This window comes from Hemiscyllium ocellatum, chromosome 39 (assembly GCF_020745735.1).
Source record: "Hemiscyllium ocellatum isolate sHemOce1 chromosome 39, sHemOce1.pat.X.cur, whole genome shotgun sequence".
Lineage (NCBI taxonomy): Eukaryota > Metazoa > Chordata > Chondrichthyes > Orectolobiformes > Hemiscylliidae > Hemiscyllium > Hemiscyllium ocellatum.
Window position 1 is genome coordinate 24,716,662 of NC_083439.1, and position 25,226 is coordinate 24,741,887.

At 40.5% G+C, this 25,226-nt stretch overlaps 1 protein-coding gene across 2 annotated transcripts in view; it reads right to left on the reverse strand.

The window, feature by feature from the left end:
* LOC132834396 (protein unc-13 homolog A-like) overlaps positions 1-24,852 on the reverse strand; it is a 575,505-nt gene extending 550,653 nt beyond the window's left edge. For both annotated transcript variants that reach the window (XM_060853271.1, XM_060853270.1), the window contains exon 1: positions 24,775-24,852. In XM_060853271.1, coding sequence (XP_060709254.1) covers positions 24,775-24,796 — 22 coding nt within the window. In that variant the 5' untranslated portion in view covers positions 24,797-24,852. The remainder of the gene's footprint in view (positions 1-24,774) is intronic.
* Positions 24,853-25,226: the final 374 nt, after the last annotated feature.

A 25,226-nucleotide genomic window follows, 5' to 3' on the forward strand; every position in this document is an offset into this window, starting at 1 on the left:
TTCTAGGATTTAGCTCCTGCGACAGTGATGAACATTGCTTCTAACTACAAGTCAGGTTAGCAAGAGACTTGCAGGGTAACTTGCAGTTGGTTAGGGTTCAACTGTCCTTCATAGATCAAGCCTTTTAAAAGGTGCTACTGAAGAAACCTAACACCATTTATTTTAGTTTATTAGACTTAGAATTAGAATCTCTACAGTGTGGAAACTGGCCCTTTGGCCCAACAAGTCCACACCAACCCTCCGAAGAGTAACCCACCCAGATCCATTCCCCTACCCTATATTTACCCCCGACTAATGCATCTAACCTGCATATCACTGAACATTGTGGGCAATTTAGTACAGCCAATTCACCTAACCTGCACATCTTTGGATTGTGAGAGGAAACCGGAGCATCAGAAAGAAACCCAAGCAGACACGGTGAGAATGTGTAAACTCCACACAAACAGTCATCTGGTCCCTGGCGCTGTGAGGAAGCAGTGCTAACCACTGAGCCACCGTGCCACTAGATTTTGAAATAGTGACATGATGGCTTTCATCTGTGTGTATGGGAGAGGGAGTGTATTCCTGGAACGGTGGTGCAAATTTCACGCATCAAGATCATTTTATAATCAACCAAAGCAAACATTGAAAAGCATTGGACTTGCTTTCGGTTTAAAAAGAATCAGGATTGTTTTGCTGAGTAAAAAAACTGGAAACCTTTTGGTTTTCAGTTCAAGCAAATTTTGAAGGAGGTTAAACGTAAGAATGAAGTTTCTCCTGGAGAAAGGAGTTGTTTCAGAACAAATAGGAAATAGGTCACCTCAGTGCAGAGGTTTTAGTTTGAAAATTCCTAATCGAAAGTGATTAATTAGAAGCCTGAAGGTGTTTTACAAAGTTAAGGAAGTGTAAGCTCAACTGCGAGCCTTTCCCTTAATTATTCACACTAGCTGCCAAGACTTGGAATTGAATGCAGCAGTAAAGTCAAACCAATGGATAGACAAGGGAACTCCCTCTGATGTTTGTTTTCTGTAGAGTGATGGTGTTGGGATTGTACTTTTACTATTTGTTTCAAAAACTTCCAAGTTGTATCGTGTGTAAATAGCTTGGTATATTCCATTTTATCCTCATTTGTTTTGTCCATTAACTGTCTGTTTCAATGTTAAAACCAAATCTGCAGCATTGCATGCTTTTGTGTCTCAATGAAAGACTACCTCATTAAATTAAAAAAATCTATGAAGTCACATTCCAGTCTGGGATCTGAATTGTCCAATCATAATATCAGCTGCGATTACAACAAATACTCTATACTCAACTTCATGGTGCAAAACCATCACCAATAAAACAAGGCAGGTCAATCTTAAAAGGGCAAAATGCCATGAGTAAAAAATGAGGTCTGCAGATGCTGGAGATCACAGCTGCAAATGTGTTGCTGGTCAAAGCACAGCAGGCCAGGCAGCATCTCAGGAATAGAGAATTCGACGTTTCGAGCATAAGCCCTTCATCAGGAATAAGAGAGAGAGAGCCAAGCAGGCTAAGATAAAAGGTAGGGAGGAGGGACTAGGGGGAGGGGCGATGGAGGTGGGATAGGTGGAAGGAGGTCAAGGTGAGGGTGATAGGCCGGAGTGGGGTGGGGACGGAGAGGTCAGGAAGAGGATTGCAGGTTAGGAGGGCGGTGCTGAGTTGAGGGAACCGACTGAGACAAGGTGGGGGGAGGGGAAATGAGGAAACTGGAGAAATCTGAATTCATACCTTGTGGTTGGAGGGTTCCCAGGCGGAAGATGAGGTGCTCCTCCTCCAGCCGTCGTGTTGTTGTGTTCTGCCGGTGGAGGAGTCCAAGGACCTGCATGTCCTCGGTGGAGTGGGAGGGAGAGTTAAAGTGTTGAGCCACGGGGTGATTGGGTTGGTTGGTTCGGGCGGCCCGGAGGTGTTCTCTGAAGCGTTCCGCAAGTAAGCAGCCTGTCTCACCAATATAGAGGAGGCCACATCGGGTGCAGCGGATGCAATAGATGATGTGTGTGGAGGTACAGGTGAACTTGTGGCGGATATGGAAGGATCCCTTGGGGCCTTGGAGGGAAGTGAGTGTGGAGGTGTGGGCGCAAGTTTTACATTTCCTGCGGTTGCAGGGGAAGGTGCCGGGGGTGGACGTTGGGTTGGTGGAGGGTGTGGATCTGACGAGGGAGTCACGAAGGGAGTGGTCCTTGCGGAACGCTGATAGGGGAGGGGAGGGAAATATATCCTTGGTGGTGGGGTCCGTTTGGAGGTGGCAGAAATGACGGCGGATGATACGTTGTATGCGGAGGTTGGTGGGGTGGTAGGTGAGAACCAATGGGGTTCTGTCTTGGTGGCGGTTGGAGGAGCGGGGCTCAAGGGCGGAGGAGCGGGAAGTGGAGGAGATGCGGTGGAGGGCATCGTCGATCACGTCTGGGGGGAATCTGCGGTCCTTGAAGAAGGAGGCCATCTGGGCTGTGCGGTGTTGGAATTGGTCCTCCTGGGAGCAGATGCGGCGGAGACGAAGGAATTGGGAATATGGGATGGCGTTTTTACAGGGGGCAGGGTGGGAGGAGGTGTAGTCCAGGTAGCTGTGGGAGTCAGTCGGTTTATAATAGATGTCTGTGTTGAGTCGGTCACCCGAGATAGAAATGGAAAGGTCTAGGAAGGGGAGGGAGGAGTCTGAGACAGTCCAGGTGAATTTCAGGTCGGGATGGAAGGTATTAGTAAAGTTGGTGAACTGTTCAACCTCCTCGTGGGAGCACGAGGCAGCGCAGATACAGTCATCGATGTAACTGTTCAACCTCCTCGTGGGAGCACGAGGCAGCGCCAATCCATGGTCTACTTTCATACAATACTGAGCAAGTGTTACATTGTCAGAGGAGAATCCTGTTTTGTTTCTCAGGGAGACATCAAGCTCTTCCAGTCACTCCAGTCAGAATGCAAACAGGTTGAAGCACCATGAGTTGAAGCACCATGAATAAACTGATGCATCAGCACTTGTGGTATAGGCATTTGCAAGACCATCACATGACTTAGCATAAATAGGCAAACAGACTCTTCATTCCCCAGACACTCAATGTGGTGAAATAGACTGTTGCTTGCCACTGAGGGTAGAACTAAGGCTTTGGAGTACCCATCCCAACAGAGAATCAGATGAAAATACACTAACCACCCAGACGATTCAGGTTTGCTTGCAATTTATTTTGAATGGGTTTACAGATCTTTTCCTTGAGCTTTTCATTCATTTTCAGAGTGTTGCTGACAACACTGAGATTTAGTTCTTCCATCCCTAATAATGTTCCCTTCAGTGTCCGATTGCTGTGCTTGGTTGACTAGCGACACGAGGTGGTCTCTTTAAAGACGGTTCTCAGCCCTGCATACATGCAACTTCAAGGCAACATCATTTGTATGCGGTTCTAATTGTTTCATGCACAGCACAATCTCGACTGCTGCACAGCCATACTGCTTAAAGGAAAGAATGTCCTCGTCATCAGAGAAGGTAAACGCGAACGTTCTTCCTGAACCAACACAGGCCATGTAGCAAAGTTATACAATGACTCAGCAACAATGTAGGAATAGTGATTGTTTTTTAATACTGTCAGGGGATGTGACCTTCTCTGACTCAGACAGCATTATATGCCCATCTCTAATTGCCCTCGAGAAGGCAGTACTGACCTGCTTTCTCAAACCATTGTGGTCCAAGTCAGGATGGTGTCTGATATACAGGCAAGTTTGAAGGCGATGGATTTTCCCATGCACCATCTACCCTTACCCTGTAAGCTGAGGAAGGACATAAGTTTTGGAGCGACCACTGATGGAAGTTTAGAGAGATGTTCCAATATAAATCACTTGGACTATACTCATTGCTGCCACAATAAACAAGTATTAAAGGGGCAATGTCTAGAAGAGTGCACAAATTATTCCTTTTTTTAGTTCATATTAAGAATGACTTTATTGTTAACTATTACCTTTTCTCTTTTTCTATGAAGGCTATGCATACGTTTTTTAAACTTTGTTTCCTTTACTACGTTTTACCCGGTGTTTTTGTATCGAAGTACCCTTGTATTTAAGATGGCACTGTGTGTGGCAACATTATACACTTCTCATTGTACTCCTGTACTTGAGTACATGTAACAATAAAATCCAAATCTAGACTTGCCAAGCAAGCAAATTTCTTTTTCCTGGAGGGTGGCAAGCTTCTTGACTGTCGTTGCACCCATACCTGTCCTGCCAACACAGTGAAGGCCTTAAAAGCAAATAAGGCTTTTCTCTTTTGTTTTAAATCTTCATTCACCAGATGCGATCATCATTTGCCAAGCCAGTATTTATTGCTGTCCCTAGTTACAGTCAAGAGTGACCCACTTGTCGGATCTGGAATCACATATCAACCCCACACCAGGTATGGATGGCTGATTTCCTTCTCTAAAGGCCAGAGAACCTGTTGGATTTTTACAACAATTGACAGTGCAATCACCATTAGACTACCTTTTTAATTCCAGATTTTGTTTTATTGAACTCAAACTTCACAATCTATCATTCAAACTCACATGCCAGCATTCTGGATTACTGATCCAATGACAATAGCACCACATCACCACCTTCACAGCTACTACACTACAGAATATGTGAGAGCTCAGACATTTTCAGGATTTAGCAAGAGAATGACCAGCTTCTGAGGTGATCATAAAGAACTTTGTGTGGTTATTCCAGTTGAGTTTCCAGATTCTAGTGACCTGAGGACATGGCTAGTGGATGATCCAGGAATGGTGATGCTACTGAACGCCAAAGGAAAGCTGTCTTGTTTGAGATGGTCAATGCCATACATTGTGCTTGCCATGGATGTTACTGCCTTTTATCAGTCCAAGAAGAAAGCGAGGACTGTAGATGCTGGAGATCAGAGCTGAAAAATGTGTTGCTGGAAAAGCGCAGCAGGTCAGGCAGCATCCAAGGAACAGGAGAATCGACATTTCGGGCATAAGCCCTTCTTCAGGAATGAGGAGGGTTTGACAAACAGGCTAAAATAAAAGGTAGGGAGGAGGGACTTGGGGGAGGGGCGTTGGGAATGCGATAGTTTTTTAAGACTCATATTCCTTTGCATTAGGTATGGCAAATTTCCCCCAATCCCTAATGACTTCAGTTATGAGTGCTTCTTGGTGACACACTTGAACGATTGGTACCTTTGTATGAAATGCAGACTCTGTCACCCCAACTCGGGAGGTCACTATCTGGTCACGTTTGGTCTGTGATTGTTTGAGAGCCAAATGGACCCGCTGAAACCGAGACTAAGCAGAGACTGGGTTAGGTTTGATAACAATGTTCATGACCCTTTCCATCACTTTGCTTAAGAAAGAAAGCTGGGTCATTAACCAATTCTCTCGATTCAGTTTGAACACAGCCCACTAGAATAACTTTCAACACGATCAGATAGAAGCTGATGGTGAACCTATACCAGAGCAACTTAGATAGGAACATGACTAGCTCTAGAACCATGGTTTTTAGTGAAGTTGACACAGCTGTACGAGGGCCAGTAGACTTTGCTGTTGCAAGGCCAATGTATATGGAGGAAATTGAATTGGCTGGAAAGCTGCCTCTCTGGCTCCCTCTGTTGTTCAACTCCTGGCCACAGGTAAATGCAATCCTGCTCCATCTACTTATAGGGTCTGTTTCCGTGATGTATGACTTTTCAGTCCAACCAATCTACACTGACTAAGCTAGTCCCACCTGCCTGCACTTAGCCCATATCCCTCCAAACCTTTCCTATTCATAAAAATATCCAAAATGTCTTTTTAATGTTGCAACTCCACCCACATCCATCACTTCTTATGGCAGTTCATTCCACACACAAACACTCTATGTTAAAATGTTTTCTTTCAAGTCCTTTTTAAAATCTCTCTCTTCTCACCTTAAAAGTATGTCATCTAGTTTTGAACTCTCCCACCCTGGCAAAAAGACTCTTGTCATTCACCTTTATATGCCCTTCATGTTTTTATAAACCTCTATAAAGGTTATCCCAAACCCCAATGCTCCAGTGAAAAATGTCCCAGCCCATCCAGACTATTTTTAAATCTCAAACCCTATTCCTGGCAACATCCTGGTAAATCTTTAATGGACCCCTCTCCAGTTTAATAATAATGGCAGGGGGACCAGAACTGCATATACTCCAGAAGAGGCCTCATTAAATGTCTGTACAACCTCAACATACTGACCCAACTCCTATATTCTCAGGTCTGAGCAATGAAGGCAAGTGTGCTGATCCTTCACAAGGCCTCTTGTGCTCCAGTAGTAGTATCCCTAACTCTGAAACAGGACACCCAGGTTCAAGCCCCACAATTATGACATAGCATCTCTGAACAGGTTGATTAAAAATATCACAAAAAGATGATCTTTGGATCACAAAGTTAGCTAAGATTCTCCTCTCACCATCATTTACAGGGCTGCTCAATGTTACCTCTAACAGTTTCTCGGAGGCATATTCATGCTGCTCTTGGTACAAATACCCCAAGCCTGAAATTTAGGCCAATGAGTACATTTTGTACACACTCTGCCATGTTACTCCAGGTTCTGGAGGTACAGAGAATTTTGGATATTATAACAAAGCATCCAATCCTTGTCAAAGGTTATTTTAAACAGCAAAAATGGAGTCGTAGATGCACTGTAGGGATATTATAATGCGAGTACTTTCCACTAAAATGCAATTTACAAAGACTTTACAGTGATTGCTGACTCAATCCAGAGTGAGATAAAGTAGTGAGTGAGGGAGAATGTGAAGAGGAAGAGAACATGAGAGAGAGAGAGAGAGAGAGAGAGAGAGCGAGGAACTTAGGGAGGGTGAGGTCAAGAGAGGGAGAGAGAGAATAAGTGAAAGGAAGAGAAAGGATGAAAGACTGTATGAAAGAAAATAAAAGGGAGGGAGGGACAGAGAAAGAGTGGAAGAGTGAAAGAAAGAGAGAGAAAAAGGCAGTGAGAGCGAGAAAGAGGAAGACAGCCAGAGAAAGAGAGAACATACAACCGATTTTGAGCGTGCAAAAGTTTTCTTCTACATTTTCACTGCATTTCCTTCAGTATACTGGGATCGGTTTCTCTTCTGCAGCACTTCACTATCAGAATATTCAGCCTGTTTATTACATATGTGAGAACGATGTAAAAGTTTCAAAATATTATAAAAACTGATAACTAAAATGACAGGTTTCAATGGTAATAATTTAGGAAGCTTTGTTTTCCGGTTGATATTATCAGTGTACATGAGACAGAGAGCAAATGATCATGGAGATGAGTGTCAGCAATATGAAACAGTGTATATTTATAGTGGATACTTCAGAGATGATTTTCTGAGAGCACTCCCAAGCAAGTGCTTCATCTGTTGGAAATGTATACAGTGGGAAATAACCGATGCAAACCCCATGTTTTCTCTGACTTATATTAATTGCTGGAAAATTCGAGAAGTGTGCTCATGACTTGGAATGTCAATCTCCTGACATCAGCATCAGGTAACTACAAAGAAGGTGAGAAAGGTCGGTATTGCAAATATGTATGACGTGTTATACTTCATTCCACTCCGTAACACATTTCCTGGCATACATCTTGATAAAACTATTGTGTTTATCAGATCAACAAAAATGTTTTTTTATTCAGTTGTAGAACGTGTGCGCTGCTGGCTGGGCCAGCATTTATTGCTTGTCCCTTGTTGACCTTGAGTAAGCTGCCTTCTTAAATCCTTGCAGTACACGTGCTTTGGGTTAATGCTAAATGACTTTAGGGAGGAAATTCCAGGATTGTGATCCAGTGACAGTGAAGGAACGGCGATATTCTTCCAAGTTGGAGTAGCTTGGAGGGGAACTTGCAGCTGGTGGTGTTCCTATGTACCTGCTGCAGAAGGACGGAAGTGGTTGTGAGTTTCGAGGGTGTCACGTTAGGATCTTTGGGTAAAATTCTGCAATTCATCTTACAGCTAGTACAAGCAGTATGTACTGAGTGTCAGTGATGGAGGGATGGGATGTTTGTGGATGTGATGATAGTTAAGTGGACTGCTTCATCCTGGATAGTATCATTGGAGCTGTATCCATGCAGGCTAGTGGGGAATATTCCATCACATTCCTGACCAGTGTCTCTTAAATAGTGGACAAGTTTTTGGGAATCAGACAGTTGAGTTACTCGCCACAGTATTCCTAATCTCTGACCTGCTCTTGGAGCTATTGCGTTTATGTGGGAAGTCTAGTTGAGTTTGTGATCAAAATTAACCCCAAAGATGTTGGTAATGGGGGAATCCAGTGATGGTAACACCATTGAATATCATATGGGGGGGGGGGAGGGATGGGTGATTAGACCATCCCTTATTGGAGATGGTTATTGCCTGGCATTTGTGTGGCACAAATCTTATTTGCCATCTGGTAGCCCAAGCCTGGATTTTGTCCAGATCTTGTTGCATTTGAACACTGACTACTTCGGTACTAAAGGTTTTGCAAATGGTGCTGAACATTGTGAAACTATCAGCGAACATCCCCACTCCTGACCTTCTGATGGAGGGAAGATCAATGACGAAGCAGTTGAAGATGGCTGGGCCTAGGACACTATCCTGCAGAGATATCCTGGAGCGGAGATGACTGACCTGCAATAACCACAATCATTTTCCTATGTGCCAGTATGACTCCAACTAGTGGACAGGTTCCCCTGATACCCATTGGCCCATTTTGCTGGGCTCCTTCATACCACAATTGGTCAAACGTGATCTGAAGAACTTCAGGCGGACTTTGGGATACGCACAACGCAGAGTGGCTGAGCAGAGGTTGATAGCCAAGTTTGGTACCCATGAGCCTGACCTCAACTGGGACCCTGGATTCATGTCACACTACAGGTGACCCCACTGCACTATACACTCTCACATATACACACACACACATTCTTCCATGCTCACACACTCACATTGACCCTCTCATACACATGCTGTATCACACACACACACACACACACACACACACACACACACACACACACACACACACACACACACACACACACCCTCTCACAGGATTATACTCCATCAGACTCATGTACACACTCTCCCAAGGCACGCACACTCACTTTCTCTCTCTATCTCTCTTAACCCCTCCCCCTCACATGCACAGATAAGACTACTGAGTGAATTTGCATTCGCAGAATTGTATTTACAGATACATTCTATTTTGTTCAAAAAGTGCACAATCTGCAGGCAGTCAATCCATGTGACATTTTATAAATGGATTTTATAAATTCCTGTTTAGGAAATAGAATCAGTCTGACTCAAGATTTGAATACAGACAGACTCTAACCTCACACCTTTAATGCATTGTCTGAGCCGAGATGCCAACTGATTTTTTTATAAAATCCTAAGTTATCTCACGAATGAGACTTGAAAAGTTCTGGGATTTACATATTAATGAATTGATACCTGCAACCAATTCTTAAAGATGAAAGACTTAACAGCAATTTAAATGTGTTCAATATATCATTTCAGTTGCATGATACTATGATCTTTTGCTGTAAAAAGTGTCTTACGATCCTGCCCCACTAGTGAGCTGATGAAGAAGCAGCGCTCTGAAAGCTAGTGCTTACAAATGATCCTTTTGGACTATAACCTGGTGTTGTGTGATTTTTAAACTTTGTCCATTACAGCATTGGAGATTAGTGAAAGCACAACTTGCTGATAAGTAGACAAATCTCCATCAAGGACAAGTTTACCTCAGGAGAAAGGTAAGTGACCAGATTAATTCAGACTTGCAATTAGACATTTAAAAAGAAATTTCAGAATACTCAGAAAAATATATATTTCAACTACATATTTTAAATGAAGGACTCACTATTTGCAATAAACTAAAGTATTTCAGGTAAACATCAGAGTTAGGGAGAAAGCAAATATAACTGCACAAAGGTGAGTCAAAACGTATTGGTCAGAATAGAAAGAACTCCAGAGAATGACTGAAAGGAGGAAGAAATTAGAATGTACTCCACAACCACCCAATGAAGGAGCAGTGCTCCGAACGCTACTGCTTCCAAATAAACCTGTTGGACTGCAACCTAGTATTGTGTGTGATTTTTAAATTTGTCCACTCCAATCCAACACTGGCACCTCCAAATCATGAAGAAATTAGAGTACATGAGGACGCTAAGTACACTAGACGCTAGAGGTAGTAAAAGGAAAGAAAAACAAAAGTAAAGTGAGTGTTGGTCCTCTACAGAGTGAGAAAGGAGGGTTCATTGCAGTAATGAGGAAAATGATGATGAAATTAAAAAAAACTATTTTTCTTCTGTCTTCACTATAAAGGATATTTCCAAAGTCCTGTAATTGCATATACAAAGAGGGAGCTGGAAGGGAGAGAGGAGCAGAGTGAAATTACAAACACAAGGGAAAGGGGTACTAAGCAAACAGGAACTGTGGGCTGAAAAGTCTCTGGGCCCAGATAAATGTCTTGTAGAATCTTGGAAGGAGCAGTTAATAAGGTTGTAGATGTCTTTGAGCTAATTTTCCAAAATTCATTCAATTCAGGAAAGGTTTAATTGGGATGGAGGTGTAAAAAGGAGCAACTCAAGATGAGAGTTTGTCATGTGAAATTAATCATTAAAGAAACTATTGGTACATATTTAAAAACAAAGTAATTGGGAACAGTCAACATGATTTAATCGAAGGAAAATCATGGTCATCCATTTTTTGAGTCCAGAGAATGAGGAGTCTGTCAATGCACTGTACTTTCCTCAAATTTCCAGAAGTTCTGAAGAAGGGTCACTGGACCTGAAATATTAACTCTACTTTCTGTCCACAGATGCTGCCAGACTAGAACTTTCAGTTTTTGTTTCAGATTCTGCATGATTGTGACAAGGTGGAACTGAAAGGGATGTTTCTTCCTGTGGATTAGTCCAAATCTTCGATGGAGATGGAGATGGTATGCAAATTTTGGCATAAGGGCTTGCCAGATCTGGACAGAGATGAAATAAAAATTTGTTTTCCCTCTCTCAGAGGATTGAGAGACTTTGGAAATCTCCATCTCAAAAAACAGTGGAGGCAGGATCATTGAATACTTAAGGCAGGGATAGGTAGAATCTTGTTAGGTGAGGTAATCAAACATTATAGGAAAACAAAATTTCAAAATGAAAAGACATTATCCTTCATCTTACTGATTGGCAGAACAGGTTCAAGGGGCTGAATGGTCTACTCCTGCTTCAATTTATGTTTAGATGTTCTCAGAAAACTGGTGACCATTCATTGTTGGCTAAGATTGGCACAGTGGCAACTGTTAATATACTGTGTGAATTGTAAAAAGTACCCCACAGACTTAGAAGACCATGATGGAACCTTTGAATGTCAACTCACAGCATACAACAAATCATCAGTTCCATACATAGGATCAACAGTGCCACACTGCAAGTACAAGCAATCTGCCCAGACTTCATAGAGCTTCTACATTGCGAGCACTGTTCAACCAGATGCTGCAGTTGGACCAGCATACAAGACCTCACTACAGACTCAGTCAAGCTTCAGAAACACAACAGAAACTAGAGTGGTATGTTCAAAGAAGAACTTGCAAACCTAAATAGAGAAGAAGAATGAAACATCGCTTCCTTCAGAATTTGAGATGCTAAAATATTAGCTAGGAGAAAGGGAAGTCTGCAGATGCTGGAGATTAGAGTCGAAAGTGTGTTGCTGGAAAAGCACAACAGGTCGGGCAGCATCCAAGGAGCAGGAGAATCCACGTTTCCGGTCAGAGCCCTTCATCAGGAATTTTATTAGTGTTCCCTGACGTAGGGCTCTGGCCCGAAATGTCAATTTTCCTGCCCCTCAGAGGCTGCCTGACCTGCTGTGCTTTTCCAGCAACACACTCTTGACACTAAAATATTAGCTGTCTACTCTGGAGGGAAAAATAAAAATTCAAGACAAAAAGGATAGCTCAGGATAAATCCAAACTTGAGAACAGCACCTCTGGGATGAATAAGTCTTCAGGCGATACCTCTGCCCAGTTAAAAAGAGGAATGATGAGTTAGAAGGTGAAGGAAGCAAGTGGAGGATGAACTACAAGCAACTTTAACAGTGTTCACCTGCAAGAACCACATGTGCAGCGTGTACACAATGTTGTGATTCTGCCTGACAGTTAATCTGCTACAGGTCTGTAAGGTGCACACATAGACATCAATTGGCTTACTGACTTAATGTTTTAAATAAGTTTACCTACAGAGTTAGTCAATACCGGATCAGCAATTGACTGTTAGACCACTATCAACAACATGACGTTTTCCCTCTCGCTAGTGAGAGGAAGCTGGAGAGGAAAGCTGTTAAGTCAGGACAGTTCCAAGGGGATCAGTGTGTCGGCAAGGTGAAAGAGTTTGCAAGTTATTAAGAGTTTTTATGGTAAATAAAAATACTAAATGTGTTTAGCAGAATTATTGGGCTGGTAAGCTCAAGGTGGCCAATTGATTTTTAATGTGAAAGTTATTGATCAGGAATATAAACCACCCTGACTACATTTTCTTATAAGATAATGATTTCCATTCAGCTTGCTTTCATTTAGCACAACAACATTGGAAACATGTTAGGACTACTGGAGAAGGGATAACTGTTTTGATTTGTACACCTAATCACACTCTTGAAAATAATACATTAAATCATATACAGAATTTTATTTTAGCATTGTATCTTTCCTCAAAGCTTAACTTAATACAGTAATCAGATCATATTCTGGGCACTGATAAAGATCAGCTGGAAGCTCATAGGCACTCAATAAGAAATAAATTTATCAAATGCTGCATCAAACTGTAGATACCAGAATAGGTATTTCCTGGTAACAACATGAATGGTATTCAAGAACTCTTCAATTTTGCAGCTACAAATATTCTAAAATCTGAATCCAGATAAAAGGGAAATAACTCATTTTAAAATTTGACTCCATTCTCGCAGTGAGTTAGAAGTAAACTAAATTTACAAAATTTCTTTGAACTTTTCAAAATTTAAACTTAATAGGAAAAAAAATGAGTTCAAAATACCATCAACTGCCCTCAGGCTTCTATCATTAAACTCATGCATGGTTTGCATGATATGTTGTTTAATTGATTTTGTTTAATCTTCTCATGAAAAAGGACATTTAGAATTAGCAGTACTTCCGCTATTCCTCATTCCATACATAATCACAGTTCTCATTACATACATATTTGGTTGCACTTACAGATTCATCAGAATTTGCTGGTCATGTTCTTAGCAGACATTTTTGTTTTATTTATTTCCTCTTCATGGGCATTCCCCAGGCTCACTCTGCACAGTACCCAGATGGAAAACCAGTAACAAAAAAAGAACAAATATGGTGAAGGCATTTGGTATGTTTTCCTTTATTGGTCAGTGCATTGAGTATAGGGATTGGGAGGTCATGTTGCAGCTGTATAGAACATTGGTTAGGCCACTTTTGGAATATTGCATGCCATTCTGGTCTCCCTCCTATCAGAAGGATGTTGTGAAATTTGAAAGGGTTCAGAAAGGATTTACAAGGATGTTGCTAGGGAGCATGCTGGTCACCATGCCAACAGTCCCTGAAGTGTCAGAGGCTGAGGGGTGACCTTATAAAGGTTTATAAAATCATGAGGGGCATGGATAGGATAAATGCACATGATCTTTTCACTGGGGTGGGGGAGACCAGAATTAGAGGACATCGATTTCAGGTGAGAGTGGAAAAATTTAAAAGGGACAACCTTTTCACGCAGAGGATGATGCATGTATGGAATGAGTTGCCAGAAGAAGTGGTGGAGGCTGGTACAATTACAACATTTAAAAGACATTTGAATGGGTATATGAATAGGAAGGGTTCAAAGAGATATGGACCAAGTGCTGTCAAATAGGACTAGATTAGCATGCTGGCATCCCAGGAATGCTATCAGATCAGCAAGCCAGCAACCTGTCGGAAAGTTACAGAAGCAAAACTTCTAATCCCACCATGACAGTTGGGGAGTGGGAATTAAATGAATAGTTTAAATCAACTGTTTATTCTGGAATAAACTGCTAGTATCATTAATGATCATGAAAATACAAGACTGCTGAAAAAAAGCACTTGAATGTTTATGGCTGGTCCTCAGTCCAATGCCATTTTCCTGCTTTCTTGCCATATCCTTTGATGTCTATTAAATCTTAAAATAATTTCTTCCTTGAATATATTCGGTGCTTTGGCTTCAGTAGCATTCTGGGGTAGAACATTCCACAGGTTCACTACCCTTTGAGTGAAGAAATTGTTGTAAGTAGTTATGTAGTGTTGTGCACAGAGGATTTTAAATAGTTCTTTGATTAAATCTGAGGGTTAACTGTCTATTTAATAGCTTGGAGCGTGATACTGATATTTTTCATTACTTCAGGTGGGTTGCATGTTTTGAAAAAAAGTGTTTCAGTAATATCCCTCAGGCCACAAAGTCCATTTCCAATTAAGACCTTTGGGTCTGATCTATGTATATATGATTTCCAACCAACAGCAATATGGCTGATTCTCAAATAACTGCTCTCTGAAATGGCTGACAATATATCACTGACAGAGGAATGTACACCTGTGGTGGTTCAGAATGGCAATTTGCTAATTCCTAATTGGCATTGAGAAAGTATGCGTAATGAATCATCAGTGACACTTCCAGAAAATAAACTTATCTTTTACAGAATCCATAGAGTTACCACGTGATCTGTGACTTGCATGTCACAAGGCAAAAACTTCCTGCATTAACTTGCAAAACATGCAACCCACCTGAAGTAATGAAAAATATCAGTATCACGCTCCAAGCTATTAAATAGACAGTTAACCCTCAGATTTAATCAAAGAACTATTTAAAATCCTCTGTGCACAACACTACATAACTACTTACAACAATTTCTTCACTCAAAGGGTAGTGAACCTGTGGAATGTTCTACCCCAGAATGCTACTGAAGCCAAAGCACCGAATATATTCAAGGAAGACATTATTTTAAGGTTTAATAGACATCAAAGGATATGGCAAGAAAGCAGGAAAATGGCATTGGACTGAGGACCAGCCATAAACATTCAAGTGGAAAAGCAAGCTTGAGGGGGCAAATGGCCTACTCTGGCTCTGGGTTGCTATGTAAAAGCTCAATGCAAGTATTTACAGTACTACATGAACCACACGAATATCATGAAAATGTGTTACTTCATGTCAAAAATGCTTTAGAGTAGAACAAACCAAAAAAACTTTCTGTATAAATAATACAGGCCACTTCCTTAATCACAGATTTTCTTTTAACTCTACCAGCGCAGAAGTTCTTTGACAACTCTTATTTAAGATTAAACCCATTCTGTAAGATATGGATGACCCTGAAATGACATGGTAAGTTCTATGTACAAAACATTCACACATTCATCAATTTTTTTTTAAAAAAAGCAAAATAACCCAAACAAGAACTGTAGACAAACACCATGAGTAAAGTAGCTTTAGGACCAAAGCCTTTGTACATTCCCCACAGGTGAACAACCCTGCGTTATTTTCACAAAAACAACAGAAGTTAATGGCATTAACATTGAAGTGAAGCACATTGCTGCACATTGTCTTATTGTTGTCGCTGTTCAGCAGGCCACAGTATAAAACATACCAATTCAAATGGTATAGGAAGTCACTGAAAAGCAATAACTTGTTTTTAAACCAGTCGCATTTAAACCACACAATTTTTGGTTCACATCTCGCAGAACATCCAATCAACCAATAATATACTGGGATACGTGACAGGAGCATGTGCAGTAATGTTCTGAGCTATGGAGGTCCTGGTTTAAGTTCCACCTGCTCCACAGGTGTGTCATAACAAGTTAATTAGATGATATCTATAGTAGAACAAGTGACTACCTGCACTATGTGCATTGTTCTAAAAAAAGCAATGATTGCAATGGCATGAACTGTATAATGTTATCTAATGTAATAGTTCTGAAGTAATTAATGTCACATTGACCTCCACCCAGTCTGATGATGTACACACCGTCTGTAGATGGAGACAGTTAGGTTCTACTGTACAGCAAAGCGCACCCTTAGTAATTAACCCTGACAAGGGAGGTTACTGTCTCGACTGCAATTATGCAATAAACTACATTATGATGCCACCTGAATTACATTTCTGTTGAGATTTACCAATTAACACAGACCACAGGTTCAGTATAGGGAAAGGAAGATTGTGGCATAAAATAATCAAAGTAAAAAAACACCATGCTGGTGATGGGCTATCTGAAAATATGTCATACATCAGTTTCCATTCTTTACTGACACCTCACTTCCCTTCAGCAGATCAAAGATTAGCTATTCCTTTTTATAACGAAGCAAATGAATATATAGTTGATGCTTGCCATCTGAATACAATTAAGATACAAGTACTGAAAAAATACTTGTTACAGAAGTTTGTTTTTGTCTTACAACTCACAACAATGTCAATTTAAGGAGAAAACCAAATTTATACCATGTGAGAGGTGGATGCTGATTGGTTGATAAGTGGACTCTGATTGGTATAGATGTTGCCATTGAGAATACACTAGTTAATGACTTCTGACAGTTAAATGCCAAAATTTGTTACAATTTAAACTAGGCAAAATATTCTGATTGATCAAGGCACTGCCCAAGAAATAAACCAGCAAATGACTGTCACCTATTTGTCGAGGTGAAGTAGGTACAGTGCATGTATATGTTCTTCCCGTCTGCATGCAAAAGAGCCCTGTGTTCTTTTCTACAGAAATATTCAAGTTCTTACTACCAAAGACTATTAATGTAAAACTTATAATAGATATGCTTCATTAAAAATCAGAGTTATACATTCACACTAAATTTCAGAACAAGTTACAGAATTATTTGGATGAGAATACAGGAGACATGGTTAGTACATTGGCAGATGACACCAAAATAGATGGTGTAGTGGACAGTGAACAACATTATCACAGAGTGCAAGAAGTCAGATAGGCCATCAGGTTGAGGAATGGCAGATGAAACTTAATTTAGATAAATGTGAGGTGTTGCGTTTTAGTAAGGTAAACAAGGGCAGGATTTATGCACTTAATGGCCAGGCCCTGGGAAGTGTTGCCCAACAAGGAGACCTAGAGACGCAGGCGCACAATTCCTTGAAAGTGGAGTCTCAGATTTGACAGAGTGGTGAAGGCGGCATTTGATACACTTGCCTTATTGGTCAGTAGAGCAGTTGGGATGTCATGTTGCAGCTATACACTACATTGGTGAGGCCATTTTTAGAATATCGTGTACAATTCTGGTCGCACTTCTATAGGAAGGATGTTGTGAAACTTGAGACGGTGCAGAAAATATTTACAAGGATATTACCAAAACTACACGGTTGGAGTTATAGGAAGAAGCTGAATAGACTGCAACTATTTCCCCTGGAGTGTCGGAGGTAGAGGTGTGGCATAATAGCGGTTCATAAAATTATGAGGGGCTTGGATAGGGTGAGTACCAAGATCTTTTCCCCAGATTAGGAGAATCCAAAACTTGAGGGCATAGGTTTAAGATGAGATGGAAAATTTTAAAAGGGACACAAGAAGCAACCTTTTCACACAGAGGGTGGTGCATGTATCAAATGAACTGCCAGAGTAAGTGGCGGAGGTAGGTACAATTACAACATTTAAAAGGTACCTGGATAGGTCCATGAATAGGAAGGGTTTAGAGGGGTATAAGCCAATGCTGACTAATGGGACGATGTCAGATTGGGATGTTTGGTATTTTATGGACTAGGCCAGACCACTCAAAACATTCTTAAACAGGCAGCCCCAGACCATAACTATATGATTTGTTTTGGTAAGTGTAGAGTGAATCTTACTCGGAGTAAGTTAAATTAGATTAGATTCCCTACAGTGTGGAAACAAGCCCTTCGGCTCAGCAAGTCCACACCGAGCCTCAGAAGAGCAACCCACTCCCCATATTTTACCCCTGACTAATGCACCTAACTCACGACCAATTCACCTAACCTGCACATCTTTGGACTGTGGGAGGAAACTGTAACACCCGGAAGCCACCCACACAGAGATGAGGTGAATGTGCAAACTCCACACACAGAGACCTGAGGCTGGAATCAAACCCGGGTCCCTGGCGCTGTGAAGCAGCAGTGCTAACTGCTGAGCCACTGTGCCGCCCCAAGCTGGGTTGACTACCAGATTTTAAAACAGACAAAACTTTATTCACAAAATTACACAATGAAACCCAAAGAACAGAAATAAAGAACCCCTACAGAACTCAGTCTATCCAAACTAGACTTAATTAGGCTGTTCCAAATATACACAACAGTCCCAATAAGCAAACTCCCTTTAAAAACCAGTATAAATGGAACACATGCTTACAGGTTGAAGTTGAAGGGCAGAAAAGAGAGAGTTTCCACACAGCTCACTGTTGAACCTCCCAGTTCAAGACTGAACTAAACTGCTCAGCTCAGCTAAAGAGCTGACCACTCCCCTATCATTGTACAGGTCACTTTTAAAACATGACCACTTTGGCCTGAAGTCTCATCTGTTTACATAAAAACAAAAGGTCTCTCAAAATCCTTTTCATCTCTGTACCAAACCAGACTGATCAGAGCCCGCCCGGTATATTGCCCCTCTGAGAAAAATCAAGGACAGAATCTCCTTGAGCTGAGGTACAGCTTCTGAAAAGAAGGGACTAGCTTTGTGACAGGTCAGCATGAATCAGTAGGACTGAAGCCTTTGTTTTCATGCTGTATGACTCTGCTACAACAGGTGACACTACGAGGTGCCTGAAACATTATGACTGGTAATGATTTTTTTGCAAAGCCGTTTCCTTCTTATAACCCAACAGGCTAGTTGATGACTTACAGCCACCCATTTAATTAGAGATACATCCTTATTCCCCAGTATTTGTTTCAAGCCAGCATGGTCAATTGGTGTCTGTTTCTCACTCACAATATTTGATAGAAAATATATTCATCATCTCACAATGAACACTTTTTGATATAAAGAGAGCGCCAGTGTTTTGGCAGTAAAGTACATTTAACAAACCCTTCTTATTTGCCTTCCAAAAGGAAACATTTTCCTATTTTAAGCCAGCAGATGAGTTATGAAACCATTTGCCTGAGACTACACATTAGGAATATTAGAGTGTGTGACACTTGCAAATGACTAGCTTCATCTTCTATGGAACACCTATGGATGAGAACGCAAGTACATATTTCTCCATATTTACTCATTTTCATGTTGTATTCGCCCTTGATATGTATTCTTAAACTTTACCGTCATTCAATTCTAACTTACCAAACCTAGCATTTAATCTGGTCTAGAGTACACAATCAGTTCAAACTGACCAATCAAACTTCATAATTGCTCTGTCTTTCCTTTCAATTTAATTTCATCTTTTGACGTTGACCCAGTAAAACTGTGATGGGAACATTCTCAAAACAGGATGGCTGATTTAAGGTTATTACAGCCCTGCTTTGCTTAATGTCTAAACCAATATATTTGAAAGCCCCATAAGTTTGATTCCCATTGTAAATTCTACCCTTATAATACATTTTCCAAATTCTGCAGTACCATTCCCTGCTCAGGAAATCTGCATCAAAGGTGCCTTTGATTTTCCTCTAATGTTACAAATGAAAGGATGTGGGATCTGCTTTTAATTGAACAATGTATGTTTAGCAAAAGTGGACCTCAGTATAAAATACCAATGTCTGGAAGAAAACGCAGGCCATAGACGTGTTTGTTTACTTTTCACCGTCTACCATTGCACCTGCTGCCTTTGTGAACAGCTCCAGAACCAATACTCGCTGAAATATTATTACCCTCCCATCGCTAGAAAATAGTTTTAGCATAACATACGTTCACATGAGCATGTAACCAAAAGAGCAAAAAGGATTTTTAATATCATTTTTCCAGCTGCAGAAGAATTACTTAGTCACTCTTTCAAACGCCCAACAAGTCTCACTATCACCCGGTAAGTCATATCTGCAAAGACATTTCAGTATCAATCTAACAATATGATAATGCTAATTAACCCTTATCTGAAATCTCAAATTAAATTGCAAACTCTATCCAATAATCTAAGTTATGACTTTCTCAGTATTTATCCCCATTCATTGAGAGCTAAATAAAATACCTCATTCATGGCAACACTAATTTCTAAATCTATGATGAGACCTTGCTTTGATTTTTACTTTAACCTCAAATTTACTCAGATGCTTTGACCTCCACTTTCATTTTCAGGTCTGCCCAGACTACTGCTGTGACTATTCCTTGTTGAACCAGTGGGAGCTATTTCTCAGATGTCTGATTAACATCTGATGCAGGAGTTAATTACATACTCCCGATCATTACTCACACATTTCAAGCTCTACAGTCTTCCATTCAATTCTGTCAGTACTGAACATTCAATTAGTATTGAAACTTGCCACTGTTGCATGTCTACAATTGTTGCACTCATCCTTTCATTTGATCCCTGCTATCATGCATACCCAAGCAAGCTCACTGGGCGACTGACCTGAAGATATGAAAGCTCTATAGGACACTTTATGATCACTCACATTACCACATCTCACTTTTGATTCACCATATTCTGCTCCTCAGGACATATATCACAAATTGTAACAACTTGGATTATAGTTACCTATCAGTTGCACAGAGTTTAAGATCCAATTATTCACAAAGAATGATCTTTAATAGCTCAATTTCTATGCTGAATAAGTTTGATCTTACTCACTTCACCTATTAGCTTACTAAGAGCTTTCCGTTTTCTATGATTCTCTCTTTCTTCGTATTTAATCTGTCTCAGAGGGTTGAATGTGTTCTCCGAATTTTTTGAGACCTTGGCCCTGACGAAAGCTTGCCTCCTTGCAGGCAAAACATTTACATATGCAGAGAAAAATGCAAATAATAATTGCGGTAAGCTTGCAGCATCTCTGACTGTTCTGTACAAACAGAAAACTATTTGGAATTGTGCTTATAAACTAATGAATCGTTAGTTGAAGTTTTTTTTGCATATTATGCCTATGGACAACAGTTATCAAATTTTAATGTGGTTAATTAACTAAAATATTATGCATTATTTCACTGCATGATTCCTTTGAAAAAAAATGCAATTCAGAAAGGATTTTCAGTGGAATTCATGACCATGATGAGTCTGAAATTAACTCATAGTAGGGCAAGCAAAATGCCCATATAGCCTTAAGACAATTTGCATTTTTTAAACCATCTTGACTCTTATTTTACATCATCTTATACTTTCTAAGAGGAGTGATTAGAAACATCAGCTTTAAGGAGTGAATACTATATCTTGACTACAAACTGCAAATCAACTGCTTCTCCAAAACATGACTTAACACGTTCCATATTGTTTCACTTGTACCTTTTCCAAAGGTTCATTCAACAGCATAAATAGCTCACTGGAGCCCACATCAGTGTTTATGACATGGCTTTCTCAAGCTGCTTAACATGGAATTACACACCTCTTTGGTGGTCTCAAAGTGGTGCCACCACTGAGCTTCAAGTGGTACATTTATATTCCGTAACCTTGTATCTATCCTCAATGCTTAGTGAATCAAAGAAGCATTTTAACTAAAACAGAAAGTACTAGAGAAACTCAGCAGGTCTGGCATCATCTGTTTTTTCTCACTTCAGATACTGCCAAACTGGCTGGATTTCTCTTATACGTTGTTTTCTTGCAGATTTCCAGTGTCCACAATTCATCGTTTGTATTTGAGCATTTTAACTAATTTGTCCCATAAAGTGCAAGCACTGTCTATTACTGCACAAAAAGAGTCCAGAACCAACACTCTTCACAGAACTAAGATTCCTTGTGACCGTTCAACTTGCTCAGATGTATCATTATTTTCATCCTCCGTCATGGAATTCTCTTCATAATATGGCATTTCTGTCTCTACATGCCAGCTAGTTCATCTCATTATAATGATACTTTGTGCTACACTCAAGGCACCTATTAATGTCTCTTTGGACATTCCTGAGATTTGTTAATCTCTTATTGTGGTTACAATTTTGTCTCTGTTGAAAAAGCCAGACCTAGGAATGATGGTTCACCCTCATTACATTCAGGACTATTTCAAAACCTGTTAGGGAGACATGAATGCTTTAGAATGTTTCACTTGGTCCATGAAGGAACTTAATTTTATTAGGATATTTTTTTCCATAAAAGGCAGGAATCATTTGATCCAATAAGGTTCAAATCAAACACTAATTACAGTCAGAAGCCTCTCTATATTAGATACCTGAGCACAATTGAGTCAGTTAAACAAAAGTACTAATATAGAAATCCCCAAATTGAGTTTTAGCTATATTTCCTACAATTTTTAATGCTCTTGACATATTAATTTATGGAATGAACATACGTTTTCCAAAATCTAACAAATTGTGACCATGCTTCATAAGCATTAAGCTGAACATCCTTTTTGTAAATCTCATCTTACAATCACAACAGATGATCCAAAACTTCATCAATACATCAACTGATAGCATCCAACTTGCAAAATATTTCTTATATGAAGTGGCAAAATTAAGGCTATAAATTGTTTCCTCTTTGAAGGAACAGAATCCATGTCAATAAATCCACTTCATTCTTCTACTGATAAAATAGTTGTAACTCTAAGGATATCAAAAGATAATCAAACCTCACCAATTTAATTTGCTTCTGTCATTCTTTATCAAGCCACTGGCATTTTAGTTTCTGACTGAAGTAATTTTTGGATCACAATATGGTTACAGCAAAGAAGGAAGCCATTTAGCCCATCATGCTGAGCTGTCTAACTGAAGGGATGATGGATAGTACCATTCCCAATCTTCTGTTTTTCACCTTCACCTTGCGTCAACCAATGTTATATCCCAGAAAACAAAGTGAGGCCTGGACATTATAAAACAAGAGTCTCCTCACCCAATTTCTACAGTTTCAGTCTGTTCCTTTTTAGAGGGGTGCAATTGAACCCTCAGTTAGGGCTAACCATCTTCATGTAATAATACAATATAGCTCAGAAACAGGACTCTTCAGCCCACCAAACCTGCACAGATTCCTGATCATTATTTAGACTTGTTATTTATTGCCAATGCACAGTATCTATCCCTTTGTTCACTTCATAATATACCAATAGCATAATACACGTCAATAATTTTGAAAAGGGCCTTGTGGCAGAACAATTTTATCTCTAGCTCTAGGGCAGAAGTTCCAGATTCAAGTTCCACTTCTGGATGTAATGACTATGGAGTTGTATCATGACTGGTCTGAACAGGTTGATTTGAAAGAAAACTTATTGAAATTTACAATAACCCCACAATAGGAGTTAAGGATAGTCACTGTGACCAACAAACATAGGAACTGGAGCTCCACAGGAATGGTCACCATTGTTACATAAAGGATTTAATCATATGTAAAACATCAGCACTTGCGAATAGTAATAAGGTGAAGACACAGTTAATATTGAAGACGACCGCAACAAATACAAGATACAAATTTATAGAATAGTGTGGAATTGGAAATAGAATTTTATTGCATAGAATGAAAAGTATGAAGAAAAATATTATCACATAGTGCTTCTAAAATGTGCCTAAATTGAATAGGTTAGCAAACTGATTAAGCCACACACGTCCAGCAGTCTTGAAAAAGTTGCAATGCATGTCAGCACAGTCATAAAATGAAGCAAACAAAACATAGGTGTTCAGTTCTAGGGAGGCTGAATTGAAGAGCAGGGGATTCTTGCTAAGCTGGTACTAGACGTACTTTGCGCAGCATTCTGATGTCTCATAGAGGCAATTAAAATGATAAAGGAATTGGATGGGATAGACATAGAGCTGATGTTATCACTTTGTGGGCAGATGCCAAAACTAAACTAGGGGCCATAAATAAGTTAGTCACCAAAAAATCCAAAGAGGAACTTCTTGGCCCGAGTAATGGTAAATATATGGAACTCATCACCATAAAGTGTAGTTGAGGCAAATTGCCTCACTTCATTTGAGGGAATGTTTGATCAATGTACATGGAAAAGTGGAATAGAAGGGCTGGCAGACAGCCAGTCAATAGAAGGAAATTCACATGTAGAACAATGACAGATACTAGCCCTGCCAGCATATTATAATGATCAAAATACCCAGTAATACACCAACTTTGATGTGACTAAACCATCTGGAATGTCTTGGGCAGAGTGACTGCCACCAATCCATTGCAATAGCATCAATCTAACACCCAATTGGAGGTGAATGCTCACAGTCTTCAGCGGAAGCTGGGCTTAATCTTGCGAGCAACTAAAATTCCTTATATAGTACTTAATTCATCTGAGGGATGGGATGATACCTTGTGAGACATCAGGTTAAGCACACTACTGTCACTGAACCATTCTGAACACACAGAGATACAGCGAACAATCAGTTCGGGTGGAATACTCGTTCCACGCCCGAAATCCCAAAGTAACCTTTAAATAATTGAAGAAAAACACACCCAGTCCCAGGCCAGTCTGCGGGAGGAGGTAAACAAAGTGACTGAGGCACAGACAGCACCAGGCACAAGAGCACAGCTGATCATGCAAAACTCAGCTCATGACTTCGAAATAAAAAATGATTTCTCACATTAAGACAAAAACCCACTTCGGGCTGCTGTTTAATTTTTTAAAAAATTCTCATGCAACAAGTTTCAACAACTCCCACAGAGAAATCTCGCTAAGTTACCCCAATCAACAGCTTGCCTCGGTTCTTTACCTCTCTGCTTCCTTTTACTTAACTGATAAAATAAATAAATGGATTGACATGGATTGAAAACACATGTCCCTCCAAAATAAAATTAAACCTCACTTCAGGAGGACATGAATCAATGGTTAAATTGAAGCTCATTTACCTTTAACACACAGGAGTGACATTCTAGTTGCGGGTAAATTGCGCCTGTGTTTCCTGCTGGAGTTACAGGCGCCACTGGGCGCTGTTTTCTTCAAAGGACAAGTGCATGGGGAGAGGGCGGGATCAGCTGGATGATCGACAGACGAAGAGACCAATAGGATACAGTCTTGGCAAGAGGAGGGCGGACCAATTGTAGCCAGGACCAATCAGACCCGTCGGCGGGCGGGAGCTCGGTCTGCCCCAGCCCTCTGGTGTCTGTCAGGAACCTGAGTCCCAGAAAAGCAGTCAGCTCAGTGTGCGTGCAGAGCAGGGCACAGGATAGGAAAACCTCTCCTTCTCGGACCCCTGCAAACCAGGAAAAGTATATCTACAGCTCACATTGCCCAGTTATAGGTTTCTCAATAGATGCAGCCAATATTAAAGGCGAAATATTCCTTTCACATGTAATAATCT